This window comes from Gymnoscopelus braueri, assembly GCF_963280865.1.
Source record: "Gymnoscopelus braueri genome assembly, chromosome: 12".
NCBI classification, from domain to species: domain Eukaryota; kingdom Metazoa; phylum Chordata; class Actinopteri; order Myctophiformes; family Myctophidae; genus Gymnoscopelus; species Gymnoscopelus braueri.
Genome location: NC_137614.1, coordinates 46,132,580 through 46,146,601, shown reverse-complemented (window position 1 = coordinate 46,146,601; position 14,022 = coordinate 46,132,580). Strand labels below are relative to the sequence as shown.

Below are 14,022 nucleotides of genomic sequence, written 5' to 3'. Positions count from 1 at the left end.
AATTGGACATTGGGTGGCAGCCCACTTTAAACCAAACCTACTGTTGTAGTACCGTTTTACAGAAAACAAACAAGAAAACACAATGTTTTTTAGATCTTCTTGACTGTAGTTTGACGTTTTGTCTTTTCTTTCAATCACACGGTCCCCTGTCCCCTCTAGTCTAGGCACTTGGATAAGAGCTAGTATGAGGCCAAACAAAAGAAAGAAAAAAAAGACCAGTTTGTAAACAGGAAGGACAGGTACATTAGGCTCTTCTGTTACCAGTGGGCCATGGTTGCCTTCCCCCCCCCGCACAGACAGGCTTTGAGATGGGTGGGGTTAGGGTTCCGTTCAGTAAAGAAAAGGGGGGGACATTGTCTTATCCACTTTTAAGCCCTATACTTTTTCGTACGACAAATAGCGACAATGGCCGATCTACAAGCTCACAATGCGTAGCATCGTGACTTGCGAGCTTGTAGAACTGCCAATTTTTCTATATGGTTTAATTACATGTTTGACAAATTTGCCCAATATAGGGATGCCAGACTCAATGTGGTTAACATACAATTTTACTGTTTTACTGTTTACTGTTACTTATGAAGTACAGTACTTGAGTACATGTACTTAGTTACTTTACACCACTGCCAGAAGCCGGGATAGAACCTATCCCCACAGGCCATAAAAATGAATGAACAGATGGGTGGGGGGTATCAAAAGCAGATGGATTGATCCCCCCTGCCCTGTGGAACAAGACAAAGCCAGTTAAGACATCAGAGGCAGAATGGTGGCTGGATGGAGGGGGGTTGGGTTGGGTTGGGTTGGGTTGAGTTGGGTTGGGTTGGTCCGGTCCAACCCTCCCTCCCTCGCTGTCTGTCCCAGATCTGTGAGATCTGCTGTCGCTAATCACCACGGCTGAAGCCGGACAGTAATTGGCTCTTCACGCCGGCTCCAGCCTCCTTCTTGACCCCTGACCCCTCCACTAAAAGAGGAACGAGGGCGGAGGTCTGCTGTTCTCGGCAGGAGAAAGGGCCAGATGCACTTTGTCACTGAAAATGACCTCAGCGATGATGTCACTGGCACACTGAGGAGGGCTGCAACTATTGATTATTTTCCTAGTGATTATTATATTAATTGATTAATCAACTATTCTTGAAGCACAATTTTTTCGGATTTTTTTTTTATACACAAAGTTCATATTTATACACAAATCTGTACCTACTGTACCTAGTCACAGTGTGTGTGTGTGTGTGTGTGTGTGTGTGTGTGTGTGTGTGTGTGTGTGTGTGTGTGTGTGTGTGTGTGTGTGTGTGTGTGTGTGTGTGTGTGTGTGTGTGTGTGTGTGTGTGTGTGTGTGTGCGTGCGTGCGTGTGTGTGTGCGTGCGTGCGTGCGTGCGCATGTGCGTGTGTGGAGGGGGAATCTGTAGGGTTGTTGTCCATACTGTGAATACTACTCAAAAGGGAAGAGAAGCCCCTCAATCACTTTACATTATGTTGGTGCTTATCTTCCATAATAATGTTCATGTCATCCTCGCCATTTTTGGCACAAGTGTGGCAAGCAAAAACGAATCTCCCCCGCTGTCGGTTCTGTAAAAGCAGAACCGTGTCTGTTTTTAGGGAACACAGACCCCCCCCCCATGCTAGTCTGTGCAAAAGGGAACTCCATAATGTCAAGCCCTGTTCTGCTATAGGATCCCTTGACTCAGGTAAAAAAAAAACACTCCGGACTAAAGCCTGATTAATACTTCCGTTGTAGGTCGGCCGTTCTCGGCGACGGAGCATAGATTAGGCTTAAATAACGGGTGAAAAACAGGAAGGCAGGGTTATGACAATGAAACCAGGAACTATAAAAGCTAAAGAGCTGTGTAGCTTCACTCAGTGGCTGTTTTCATTATTGTTTTTCTTTTGTTTGTTTGTTTGTTTAGTTTTGTAAATAGCAAACGGAAATTATTCTAGAGTCTTGTATTTTTTTTCTTTCTTTGTAACTTCTATTGGGACAAAGATGTGTACTTTTATAAACATGACAAATTTCCCTGTGTAATTTATATACTATCATTAAATTGTGATGGAGAATGTGAACACAAATCGGATGTTTTTATTGTACTGTAATGCATACATTGTTCCACACACACACACACCTACTCAAATAGTTTCTCTCGCTCTCTATCTAACTGAACGTCACCGGAAGAAAATATGATTAAATTAACCTCTTGTGCAGTTCATGTATATTCTATCTCCTTTGTTGGATGCGTCGTCTAGCTTTAGAATCAGAGCAGAAGTCTAATTGCTGACCGAGAGGTAATTATATCATGTCACCAAGCTGCTTACAACCCCCTAACTGTGAATCTGACCCCTCCTTCCTAGTACTGTAGATGTGTACTTAAGTTGTGTGTTGTGCTTGTGAAATCATGATCCTTTTGTAGCTTCACTGGCTAAACGTAAGGGCTAATTGAGTCCACTGCGGTGTCTCTCTGCAAACGTTCCAATGCTCAATAGGTACATTAAGTGCTGTAATATTGCGCGTGATATCGCCTGTTTTCAGGTGTCACACTTGCCGAAAACAGACGATATCACACGTAGCAGACGTGACTCGTCGTGAGCTTGGCTGTTTTCGGCGCGTGACACTGTCATACTACAAAAATGTTTTTGGTTTTTTTTAGGTCTGAACTAGGCCTTACACCTATTCCTGTGTACACATACACAAGCAACGTACGCACGCACGCACACACACATACACACACACACACACACACACGCACACGCACACGCACAATCTGTTTACTGGAGTGCCCTTCACCTAGCTTAACTCCCCAGTTAAGTCTAGACCTTGAGATAATTGGCTTATAGCAAACCCTGAGTGTAAGATTGGGACATGCTATTAGCGTTAGCGTTTTGTTTACCCAAGCTTCAATATGTGTGTTTCTGATTATATCCCACCGACCCCCTCCTCACGGGCCAATTCATATTTCATCGCAGGAAAATGTGTCGACACTTTTTTTCGTCCAAAATTGTTTTCTTTGTTATTTTCAAACTCACATTTTTGTCGTGTGACGAAGTATGAATTGGCTTCTGTCTGTCTGTCTGTCTGTCTGTCTGTCTGTCTGTCTGTCTGTCTGTCTGTCTGTCTGTCTGTCTGTCTGTCTGTCTGTCTGTCTGTCTGTCTGTCTGTTATCTGTAAGCAGAGACTGCCTCTCCAGAGTGAGTGTTGTGTGTGTTCGCGTTCCTTTGACTCGGTTGCCTTGGTGTGTGGAAGAAGAGCCGTTGTTGCTAGGGCAACTGTATCTTTGACTGGCATTAGGGGGTGGTGGCCATGGGGGAGTTTAGAAGTACATTTCTAGACCTTGGTGTTAATTAAATGCAATAAGTGGAGAAAAGTAAAGTCTTGGCACACTTCAGAAGAAAAGCCCCCGTTCGTTCAACACGCTAATCTGTCTTTGTCTCTCTCTCTCTCTCTCTGTCTGTCTCTCTATCTCCCTAACAGTGAACGACTTCACGGTCATCCGGAAAAAGTTCAAGTGCCCGTACTGCAGTTTCTCCGCCATGCACCAGTGCATCCTGAAGAGACACATGCGCTCGCACACCGGCGAGCGGCCCTACCCCTGTGAGATCTGTGGCAAGAAGTTCACCAGGAGAGAGCACATGAAGAGACACACACTGGTGAGTGAGTGAGTGAGTGACTGAGTGACTGAGTGACTGAGTGAGTGACTGACTGACTGAGTGAGTGACTGACTGACTGAGTGGATGCTGCGTTCACAATGGCAGCTACAAAGCGACAGGCGACAAGCCATTTTCAACAGACTCTCTTTTCATAGTTTCTGTGAGGTTAGGTTTAACTCTGTGACAGTGTATCAGACGACGCTTGGTCATTTTGTAGCGTCGGTATAGCTGCCAGTGTGAACACAATAGAAATCCTCAGTGTTCATGTTGTACCTCTGAGACGGTAAAGAATGGAACCAAATGGACCCTCACGGTCCATTTGGTTCCATTCTTTACCGTCTCAGAAGGACATAAACAGGATTTCATTGTGCATCCTTGGTAGGAGCTGGCACCGAGAAGAATTATCATCTCTTTGAAACCTCTGCTGGCCTGTGTCCTCTACACAACCTCCTCTCTTTGATTTACTCTCTCTCTCTCTCTCACACACACACACACACACACACACACGCACACGCACTCGCACACGCACACACGCACGCACACACACACACCAAAACAAACCCACATACTGTAGCAGGACTGACCCTTCTCAGAATCTGAATGTGTTTATTAGCCAGATACGAGGTTAGACTTGTGCTCTCACAGAAAAAATAAATAAATATATATATATATACAGCAGAGGAGATTTTACAACGCATAAGATATAATAGTGGGGTGTATGAAAAAGTAAATGGTTAAGTATAAAAGTCAAACGTAATCATAATGAGTGTAGGGTGGGAGTAGGGGTGAACAGTGTTGAATGTTTATGATGAGATGAGTCGCGTATATCGTTGTCTTTCGGGCACAAACCGTGTATCTCCACATTTCATTTCTTTTTATGTTTTTGACGCGATCGTGAACTTGTTGATTGGCTATTTTCGCTACTTTTGTGTGACAATGTCATACGACAAAGTGTAAAGTAGGGCATTCATTTATGAAATAAATAAAAAATATGGAGTGCCCAGACACCAGGGCGAAAGTGTCTTAAAGATGTAGTGAAATGAAAGATATGTTTTTCAAATTTTTAGAGCATATCCGTGGTCATCATATGGGCATACCTAATCATAATAGATGCCATAATAGATGTTTAAATCAAAAGTCCCTAAAAAGCCAATCTTAATTACTTCCTGTAAACGAAAACGTGCTGCGTAGTGACATAGATCAACTTTCATGAATATAAATGAATCTTGATTTCGTTCACCTGTGTGATTCCCATAGCTCACCTCCAAACACAGCTGATTTTAATTACAGAACTACTCCGTTTTGAATCACATTCAAGATGACGTCCAGACGGTGTATTACTCATTGTAAACGTAATCAGCACACTAAAATATGTATCTGAAAACACTTTAGGTTAGAAATAAGCAACTTGGTAACAAACATTCTGCACTGTGGCCGTCTCTCTCTCCCTTACAAACAATAACACTGCGCACCATGTGAGTGAGGTTCCACCGTGCCATAGCCTGAAGGGATGGAACCTTCTGATTGGTTTGCGAGGCCGTTTCAGACCGAAACTTCAAAATAAAATGACCGTAAATGTCATTGCACTGGATCTTTAACGCCGTGTGTGTGTGTGTGTGTGTGTTTCCGTCCCTAACAGGTCCACAGCAAGGACAAGAAGTACGTCTGCAAGGTCTGCAGCCGCGTCTTCATGTCGGCGGCCAGCGTGGGCATCAAGCACGGCTCGCGGCGCCACGGCGTCTGCGCCGACTGCTCGGGGCGGGGCATGGCCGCCCTGCTGGACCACAACGGCAGCGAGGCGGGCGGCGACGTCTCCCCCACGGAGGAGGAGGAGATGTACCCCGGAGACCACCACCACCACCACCACCACCTCCACCACCGCTTCCACCACGACGACGACCACGACCAGGCCGAGGACCAGGACGGAGACGCCGAGGGCGAGGAGGAGATGATGACGGAGGAGGGGGAGGGGGGCGACATGATGATGGGGGAGGGGGAGGAGGAGGAGGGGGGCGGGGGAGAGGGGGGAGGGGCAGGGGGGAAGTGGAAGGACTCGGGGATGATGGGGGCCGAGGGGGAGGGGGGGGAGCCGGGTGAGGCGGGGGCCGCGCTGGACAATGAGAAGGAGGAGAGCGACTCGTCGGCGGGGCCGGAGGGCGAGCGGCAGCAGAACGGCGAGAACGAGAAGGACTTCACGTGGATCTCCTAGGATCCGCCACCGGGCGGGGGGGGGGGGGGCTCTCTCTCGTCAACACGCGTGGGACCCCCCCCCCCCCCCCCCCCGCCACCATGACCCGTCCCCACACACACACACGTGGGCCCCCGGAAAAACCTCCTCCGCTTGATTGAGGATCTCTGATGATGATCATCCTACCCGTCATGGGCAGAAAGTGTTTCTCTGCCAGTCTTTAGCGATGCGTTGCCCCCCCCACACAGCGGGCAGGCCTTCCTCTGGGATGGGTTACGGTGCAGAGAGGGTGATGCTGCGCGACAATGATATACAAAACCATTATGGAGGGACACGCTCCTATGCACATACAGTACAGTACGTTCATGCACACACACACACACACACACACACACACACACAGGATTTTCCCTGGTCAGCCGTGCTCTCGGTGATGTGACCCGACAGTGGGGAGAGAAAGACGGCTCGAAAGCTAAAGGCTTTTTTTTCCTCCTGCTTATACCTCCTTTACTTCTGATGCAGTGTTTTTTTTGTGTGTGTTTGAGTTGTGTTTTTGTTTTCCGCGTGGGGGGGGGGGGGGGGGGGATGATGCCAGAGTTCCTGTAGTTTTTATACTATAATGTCACAATGGGGGGAATGAAGAGGACTCTGCCAAGGACCTGCTGGCACAATGCTAAGAAAAAAACGCCACTCTGTGCGCTTTGCCGTCACAATTGCCATGGAAACTATATAATATCGTTGTTGTCAGTGTGTGTGTGGAGGGGGGGGGGGGGGGAATTGGCCAGGAGGGGGCGTATTGATGCCTTTGCAGCCCCGGCGTTTATGAAGAGAGCGTCGTCTCTTCGTCTCTCGGTTTTAAGGGAAAAGTCTTTTTATCTATTGCAACGCTGCATGTGTCAGAGGGCGGACGGGATACCGACGGGACATTGTCCATGCAGAGTCCAACTGCCACAGACTTGCACTTTAACGACAACTAGACTCCAGTCAATGACCCTGAATCCATGGTTTACATTTTGGACCGGATTTTTTCCTTTTTCTTTTTTCTTTCCTAAAACAACTCGGTGACCGCGCCTACCTTTAAGGATATATACTTTATGTCCGCTTGACTGTTATCACAATAGAGGAAAAATCAGTGTGATTCCTTGTGCAGTTTGCGGTTTATATATATATATAGCCTATGCCTTTCAGTGAAGTCCTTAAATCTTTCACCTTAAGTTTACCACAGACAGATTTCTATGAACTTGTTATGAGAACTACTGGAGATTTGACAGATGTATATATACAGTTTCATGCGTGTATGAGAGAGAGTGAGAGAGAGTGAGAGAGAGTGAGAGAGAGAGAAAAGGGAGAGATGTATAACTTTTGAGTGCTATGCAGGATTCTCCGCATTGTCTGATTACATAGCGGACATCAACCTCAACTTCCCTGTTAGCATATCAACTAAGCACACACACACACGCACACACACGCACACACACACACACACATAACAGGACCCCACACTATTAACTCTCTTTCTCGCTTTCTCTCTTTCCCTCTCTCTCTCAATCTCTCTCTTTCTCTCTCAACCTCACAATCTTTTTTTGTAAGGGAAAGTTTCTCGAATCGGAGGAGCCACTATTCTTTCTGTTTTGTTTTTTATTTTATGTGTTTCACAATCAGAAATTGTTACATTTTATTTGACCGTAATAATGTATCTTTCTTTTCATAAAATTTTGTAAACATGGACAAAAAAACAAAAAAGAGGATCAAAACGTTGCTTTGAGAGACCAATCGGCTTTTTTGATCGTTAGTGGGAGTGTGTAATTATTAATTTGCTTTGTTGAACAACTATTTATTGAGAAGCTTCTCTTGTGACTCCTGGTTATGAAAATCGGTCCCACCTCTTTTTTCGTCTGTCAGTTGAAAAAAAAAAAGGATGGTTGTGTAAAGCTTTAATTTGTTCTCCGTAGTGCTATGGTGTTGCTTGCCGTAAAGAACCGATCCACAAACAAAACAACGTGCTTGTGGATCGGTTCTTTTCGGCAAGCCACACCCTTGTGCGACAGAGCCTGAATTAAGCTTAACGGGGTGTGTGTGTGTGTGTGTGTTTGTGTGTAAGAATGGATGCGTGTCCAGTGAATGTTAAAGGTTTATTATTGATTTCTTAAGATTATTTCCAAAATATTTGACAATTCAAGTGAGGTAGAGGACACGTATTGTTAAGTACAATGATTACTGTTGTTGATGTTATTATTATTAATTATTATTATTATTATTATTATTATTGCTATTAAGTGCTGGATGCTAAGCTTTATTGTGTGTACTTTTTTTGATATTTTATATCTTGTATAAGAAGGAAGAGCTTTTATACTTTGCCTTGTGGTGGACAGTAAGCCATGGCGCTTTTCTCAAAACTTTTATCGTGCCAGTTTTATGCTTTTTTTTCCTGTCGCGTTTGCTTTTTTTCTACCGAGGGAAGCTAAATCCACAGTCAAAACGTATCTGTTTGGATATTTTTGACTGACGCATATATTCCACACATGCTTTTTGCATTCACTAATGTACACTAAATTGATTGATATCAAAAACCAAAAAACAATCTAGTATCTTGTATACATAAAAAAGTGCTTTTGTGTTTCAACAGTGCGTGTGTGCAGGTGCTTCTGGATTTTTATTATCGTGATTATTAATGGTTTTGTTGTTCAGTTGTTTTTATTTTTCGAACCTGTCACTATTTGTCACCATTTGAAAAGTGCACATGTTATGGTATTATTATTATTATTATTATTATTATTATTATTATTATTATGTATATGAAGGGCTGTGAGAAAGGATTGGATAGTTTATGATGCATTTAAGCCTGTTTGTTTTTGTCTGTTTGCTTGCTTTTGTTTGTTTGTTTGTCCTGGAGGCTCCGAAAGGTTCTACTGTGTAACGCCTTGCAGGAAATCTGCACTGCAAAATCTAGTGTTAAATGTAGGGTAAGTGACTTATGTTTTTGTTAAAATAAGTGTCAAATAGCTCTATATTCTGATAGTAATCATTGCTATAGAGTGTTTGTTCAGTAACATGGGGTCTCCATGTCTCTCCAGCTCTTTAATACACAGATATTTTATTTTCAGGTCAGGATACCAATTTTATCTAATCAGGAGAGAGAACTCATACAGGACTAACAAGTGAAATCTGAAAGCAGACAAAATTGGAAGTGGAATCAAAACAAAGCTGATTAATGAATACGCTCTCCCGATTGGCCGAAATTGGCAACCCACCTGAAAACTTATTTTTCTGTTTATTTAAGAGCTGGAAAGACAGGGATACTCCCTTGTACTGAACAAACACACTTTTTGCAATGATTACTGTCAAAGAGTTTTAACTTTTTGACAAAAACACTTTGTTTTAACCAGAACATATCACTTACCCTACCTTTTAATGTAACTTAAACGAGTGTACAGATGGAACCGTATTTTTCTGTTTATTATTAACGGTCTGTACTGTACTCTTGTATGAAATGGACCCGTACATTTGGTTCCTTTTCGCACACTCGTCCGAGTTACATTAACACTGATTTTACTGTATCAAGTCGAGTTCCACCCCCAGTATTTAAACCACACCATCAGATAATGATAACCACTAGTATCTCCGATGGTAACGGATAGAGTGGGCACCTAAACGTTGTGGGCAACCTTAATGTTAAATTGGCAAAGGAATTTGGAAGTAATGTAATGTAATGTTTCTACAATTGCTACAAATCGCTACAAAACCTTTGTACTTTACATGACTTCAGACCATTTTCCAAATTATTATTGAAAATGATTGAGTGCCAACATGTTTAGTTGCCCTGTATCCTCTCCAATGGTAGAGAGCGCGTGTCCAGTCGGTGTTGAACGTGTTTACGTTATTTCTAGCCACCAGCTGCTGGGGATGTTTCACCCTATATTTGCTTGACTCCAGTGCAAAGGAGATACATGGATGTGTGTGCGTGTGTGCGTGTGTGTGTGTACTGCAGCAGATCCTCTGGGAAACGTTCTGCTGTGTCGGTTCGGTGGAGGTTGCAAAAACATTAGGCCTCGGGTTATGAGAGCCGTGGACTGCACTTCCCATCAACCCCCACTGGGCGGCCGCACACAAATGTGATTTGCGACTGCTTTTTTTTCTTTCTTTCGCTCGTTCGTTATTTCTCGGTAAACTTATCTTTATTTAAATCGTATTATTATTTATTGTGTTTCGATTTTTGTTTTTGGACCCATCTATCAGATTATTTTGTGGAAAGACCATAGGTAGGATCTTTTTTGAATGTTAACGCCTAATTTATCCTCCCATCGTAGATTGTGCGACAGTGTTCATATGGCCAAAAAATAAAATAGCCAGATTGGCCATTTTCGGCCCGGGGACACGGTCGTACGACTTAAGTATAATAAATCTGGCTTTTTAATGGTGGCTTTGGAAGGAGTTTCTTAGCCCCCCCTGCGGTGCTGTTGTGAGCATTGAGAGATGGATGTATGCGTATGTATATGTATGAGTCCCCCAGCCCTGTGCTTGTGTTTTTATCACGGCCTGTACTGTATCGTTTTAATCTTCCTCATAACCGGGCTGTACTTTCAGGAAAATGTCTGCCACCAACCCCCCTCAATATGTGCCTCAATGACATTTCACCTGTGTGCGTAATGTATGTGTGTGTGTGTGTGTGTGTGTGTGTGTGTGTGTGTGTGTGTGTGTGTGTGTGTGTGTGTGTGTGTGTGTGTGTGTGTGTGTGAGCGTTCCTGTGTGAGTCTGCAGAGATAAGGGAAATGAATTGTAATCGATGGATTTAAATATAATGAAGATTTTAACCGATCAGATTATTAAGGTGCAAATCATTCAAAGAAAAAAAAAGACTGTTGTTCTTTGGAGAGAGACAAATCAGATCGAGTGTCTTACTTTTTTAGTTTTTATTTCCGTGCGTTGCGTGTCGATAATAAAGCCCATATTTTCCGGCATCGCGCGTCGGGAAAAATAGCTGACCCACAAGCTTGTGAGCTTGTAGGTCTGCTATTTTTGGCGTGCGAGTAAAAAAAGGCCAATATATTCTCCTTTTCCGACGTCGGAAAATCATCTGGTTTAGACGGAAAGGCGGCTTTCTGAACTCCAGTTCGGTTGAGTCAGGACATCTGGAAGTACACGTCGGGGTTTCCGAGGTTCTGAGACCCCAATCCGTCCCAATCCGAAGTTCGGAATGATGTCAATTTTGTAGTTTATGTCACCTCGTCGGAAACTAAGTATGTATTGCGCTTAACCCGTTCAATCCAGGAACACATCTCTGTCATTTTAGATTTCTTTGGCTATTAAAAAATAGCAGATATACAAGATCATAGCGTGGCACCGAGTGCCACGCTATGATCTTGTAGATCTGCTATTTTTGAAAAATTGTGAAAAGTTGCGCAAATCTTTGAGTATATATTTTCTGAAGCGATTATTTGTAACTCAAATCTTTGCTTCTGGGCGTCCCTGGAACAAAATATTTTACAAATATTCGCTTTAAAAAAAAATATATATTCAAAGACACAAATTTTCACGATTTTTCAAAAATATGCGTTCCCGGATTCAATGGGTTAAAGTATGAACCGGGCTTAACCCTTTGTCGTCCTTGATTCCGTGCTCTTAACACTGCATGCCTGTTGTCCATTTTGTCATACCAAAGCGGCGTCTTCTCGGCAACTGCACACAGCTGTCTCATTCCGCGTGATGCAAAAACTGGAACTGTTTGCTCTATTGCAGATGAATTATGGGTATTCTTAGAAATGTACAAAAAAAAAGAAGAAAAAAAAAGAAATTGCAATCCTGATTTAGCCTGTATAGCTTGATTCACATGTGCAAAAATCATGAAGCCATAGATATGGGTATATCTATATTATATTTCAAAAATCGGCTCTTTTTTATTTTAGATTCTGTTCTTCTACTTAAGAGTGACGTGTGTATACCTTCATATATATTGAATTTATATTACTATTATATATTATTTATTTTATCTCTCAAGTTTCGGAGGGGTTGTCTTTCGTTTGCAAAGGGGCCACACTTGAAACTTGTTTTTGTTTGTTTGTTTGTTTATTTTTATTTTTTTTGTTGGGAATAATATTGTTCAGTATGATACTGACTTTATATTGATGATGATGATCATAAACCTGTGTTTGTAACAAAAATGTGTTAAATAATCCCCCCCAAAAAAAAGAAAGAAAGGAAAAAAAAAACTGTTTTTACACCTGTTTTGTTTCCGGGCAGATTAAAGTGCTCTTGTGCAGATTCTTTTCAGTTTTGGTAGTACTGATCACTTCAAGACATTTTTACATTCAACCATGAGCCTCCTGTTTTGATGTTGGGGCTGCCGTGGCCCACAAAGCCCAAGCCCAAGCCTCTTTCTAACTTCATGTTTAGTGGGAAAAAATATTTGCTTGACTATTATTTGCAAAAAACCAATCAGTCTCAATAAATTTTGAAATTGCTGCTGTAAAGAAGTTAAGCCATTGCGTGCAGTGTGTCTTTCTTTTGCTCCGTTTCTTGTTCATTGTGGATGGATGCGTTGTGTGGTCCAGTGGTGGATGAAGTAACTGTCGTTAACACCTTAAACCCCAGCATCCGTGGTATTGTGGGGAAAGCTTTCGCTGAAAATAGCCGATCGACAAGCTCACGACAGCACGTGAGCTTGTCAATCGGCTATTTATCAGCGACAGCTTTCCCCGCGACAACAGAAAACAGAAAAGACCCTAGTACAGAGCCCTGAGGGACTCCGCCGGTCAACCATATGGGGTTTTAAAGGACCCATTTTTAACCGATGGTCATATAATTGGTCCTCCTCACTAATGCTCATTATGAGATATTACCATTTCTGTATAATACTCACTCTGTGTCTCAGAGGAGGGCTGTGGACAGTTCAGAAACCTGCCTATCAGTGACTTCATCGTTTGGTAGGTTTGGACATTTCAAACAAGGTTTCAAACTTTATATATATATATATATATATAAATATATATATATATATATATATATATATATATATATATATATGCAAGAACAATGCAAGAACAATTTCAGGATTCAAATTCAAAAGTGTCAAAAGTAGCAGATCTATAAGCTCAAAACGCATCACTTCGCACCCCATTTCAAGCTGCTACTTTTGATACTTTTGTGTGACGCTGTAGTATTACCCAAGTTGAGCATTCATTTACGAAAAAAAACACAACATTTGAATATGGAGATAAGAGGTTTCCTCCCGACACCAACGATATTTAACTCAAGTACTGGGTTTGAGTACTTTTATCCACCACAGGCTTGTGTCTGAGGAGGACATGCTGCTTATTTTCTTGGTATTGTTATACCACGTTCTGTCCACAAGAGGGCAGAAACAACACATAAAATAGATCAGAGAGGGAAAAGGCTGTAGAAGTCATTATAAGGCATACCTGCCAACCTCAGACCGTCCGATAACAGGAGATTTTTTTCCCAGGAGGGGGGGTGGGGGGGCTCTTGACCGTGCTGGAGGTCCCCCCCCCCAGGCATTTTTTAACAGAGTAGATGTAATTTCCAGTATTCTGGTGGATTTTGGGATTTTGACACTTTTATCAGGTTTTACTTACATACAGTAGGATCCATTAAAAAGTTAAAAGTAGCATATTTAATAACATTTTGCTGGGGACCCCCTGGAACCCCCCAAGGACCCCTGGGGGTCCCCGGACCCCACTTTGAGAACCAATGCTTAACCCATCAATTACACACTCCATGAAGCCTTGAATTCATTGAGATTTTTTTTGTTTTTTACACATTCCTGAGCACAGACTCAGACATATTGGTTGGATGCATGGCGCATATAATAGGCTATCGCATTGTAGATTAGTAGGCGATAATTCCAATATTCACTATACACTCCACATGTTTAAGCCTAAATGAATTATATATTTATGGACTTGTATATAAATTGTATATATTTTTGGACGACTTGTGCTTTTAATTTGTCGGCAATACTTTGCCACGCTTTCTCCCTGGATCCATTTATTGCGGCCATGTTTCCTTTCTTGCTTATTATACATTTTACTTCCTCGTATGATTGCGGGGAGACATAAAATTTCTCTTTTGGGTCTTGAGTCAAGACAGAGGCTCCCGCGGAGACATCAAATTTCTCTTTTGGGCCTTAAGTCTTGGGACTCAAGGCCCAAAAGAGAAATTTGATGTCTCCCCGGGAGCCGGGACCC

The 14,022-nt window shown here is 42.8% G+C and overlaps 1 protein-coding gene across 1 annotated transcript in view; it reads left to right on the top strand.

The window, feature by feature from the left end:
* The window catches only part of zbtb46 (zinc finger and BTB domain containing 46), a gene marked incomplete at its 3' end in the record, with an annotated part of 93,454 nt that extends 87,612 nt beyond the window's left edge, over positions 1–5,842 (top strand). The window contains exons 5-6 of the mRNA XM_080444027.1: positions 3,458–3,633; positions 5,273–5,842. Of these exons, the coding sequence (XP_080300153.1) occupies positions 3,458–3,633; positions 5,273–5,842 (746 nt within the window). The remainder of the gene's footprint in view (positions 1–3,457; positions 3,634–5,272) is intronic.
* Between the last annotated feature and the right edge of the window lie 8,180 nt (positions 5,843–14,022).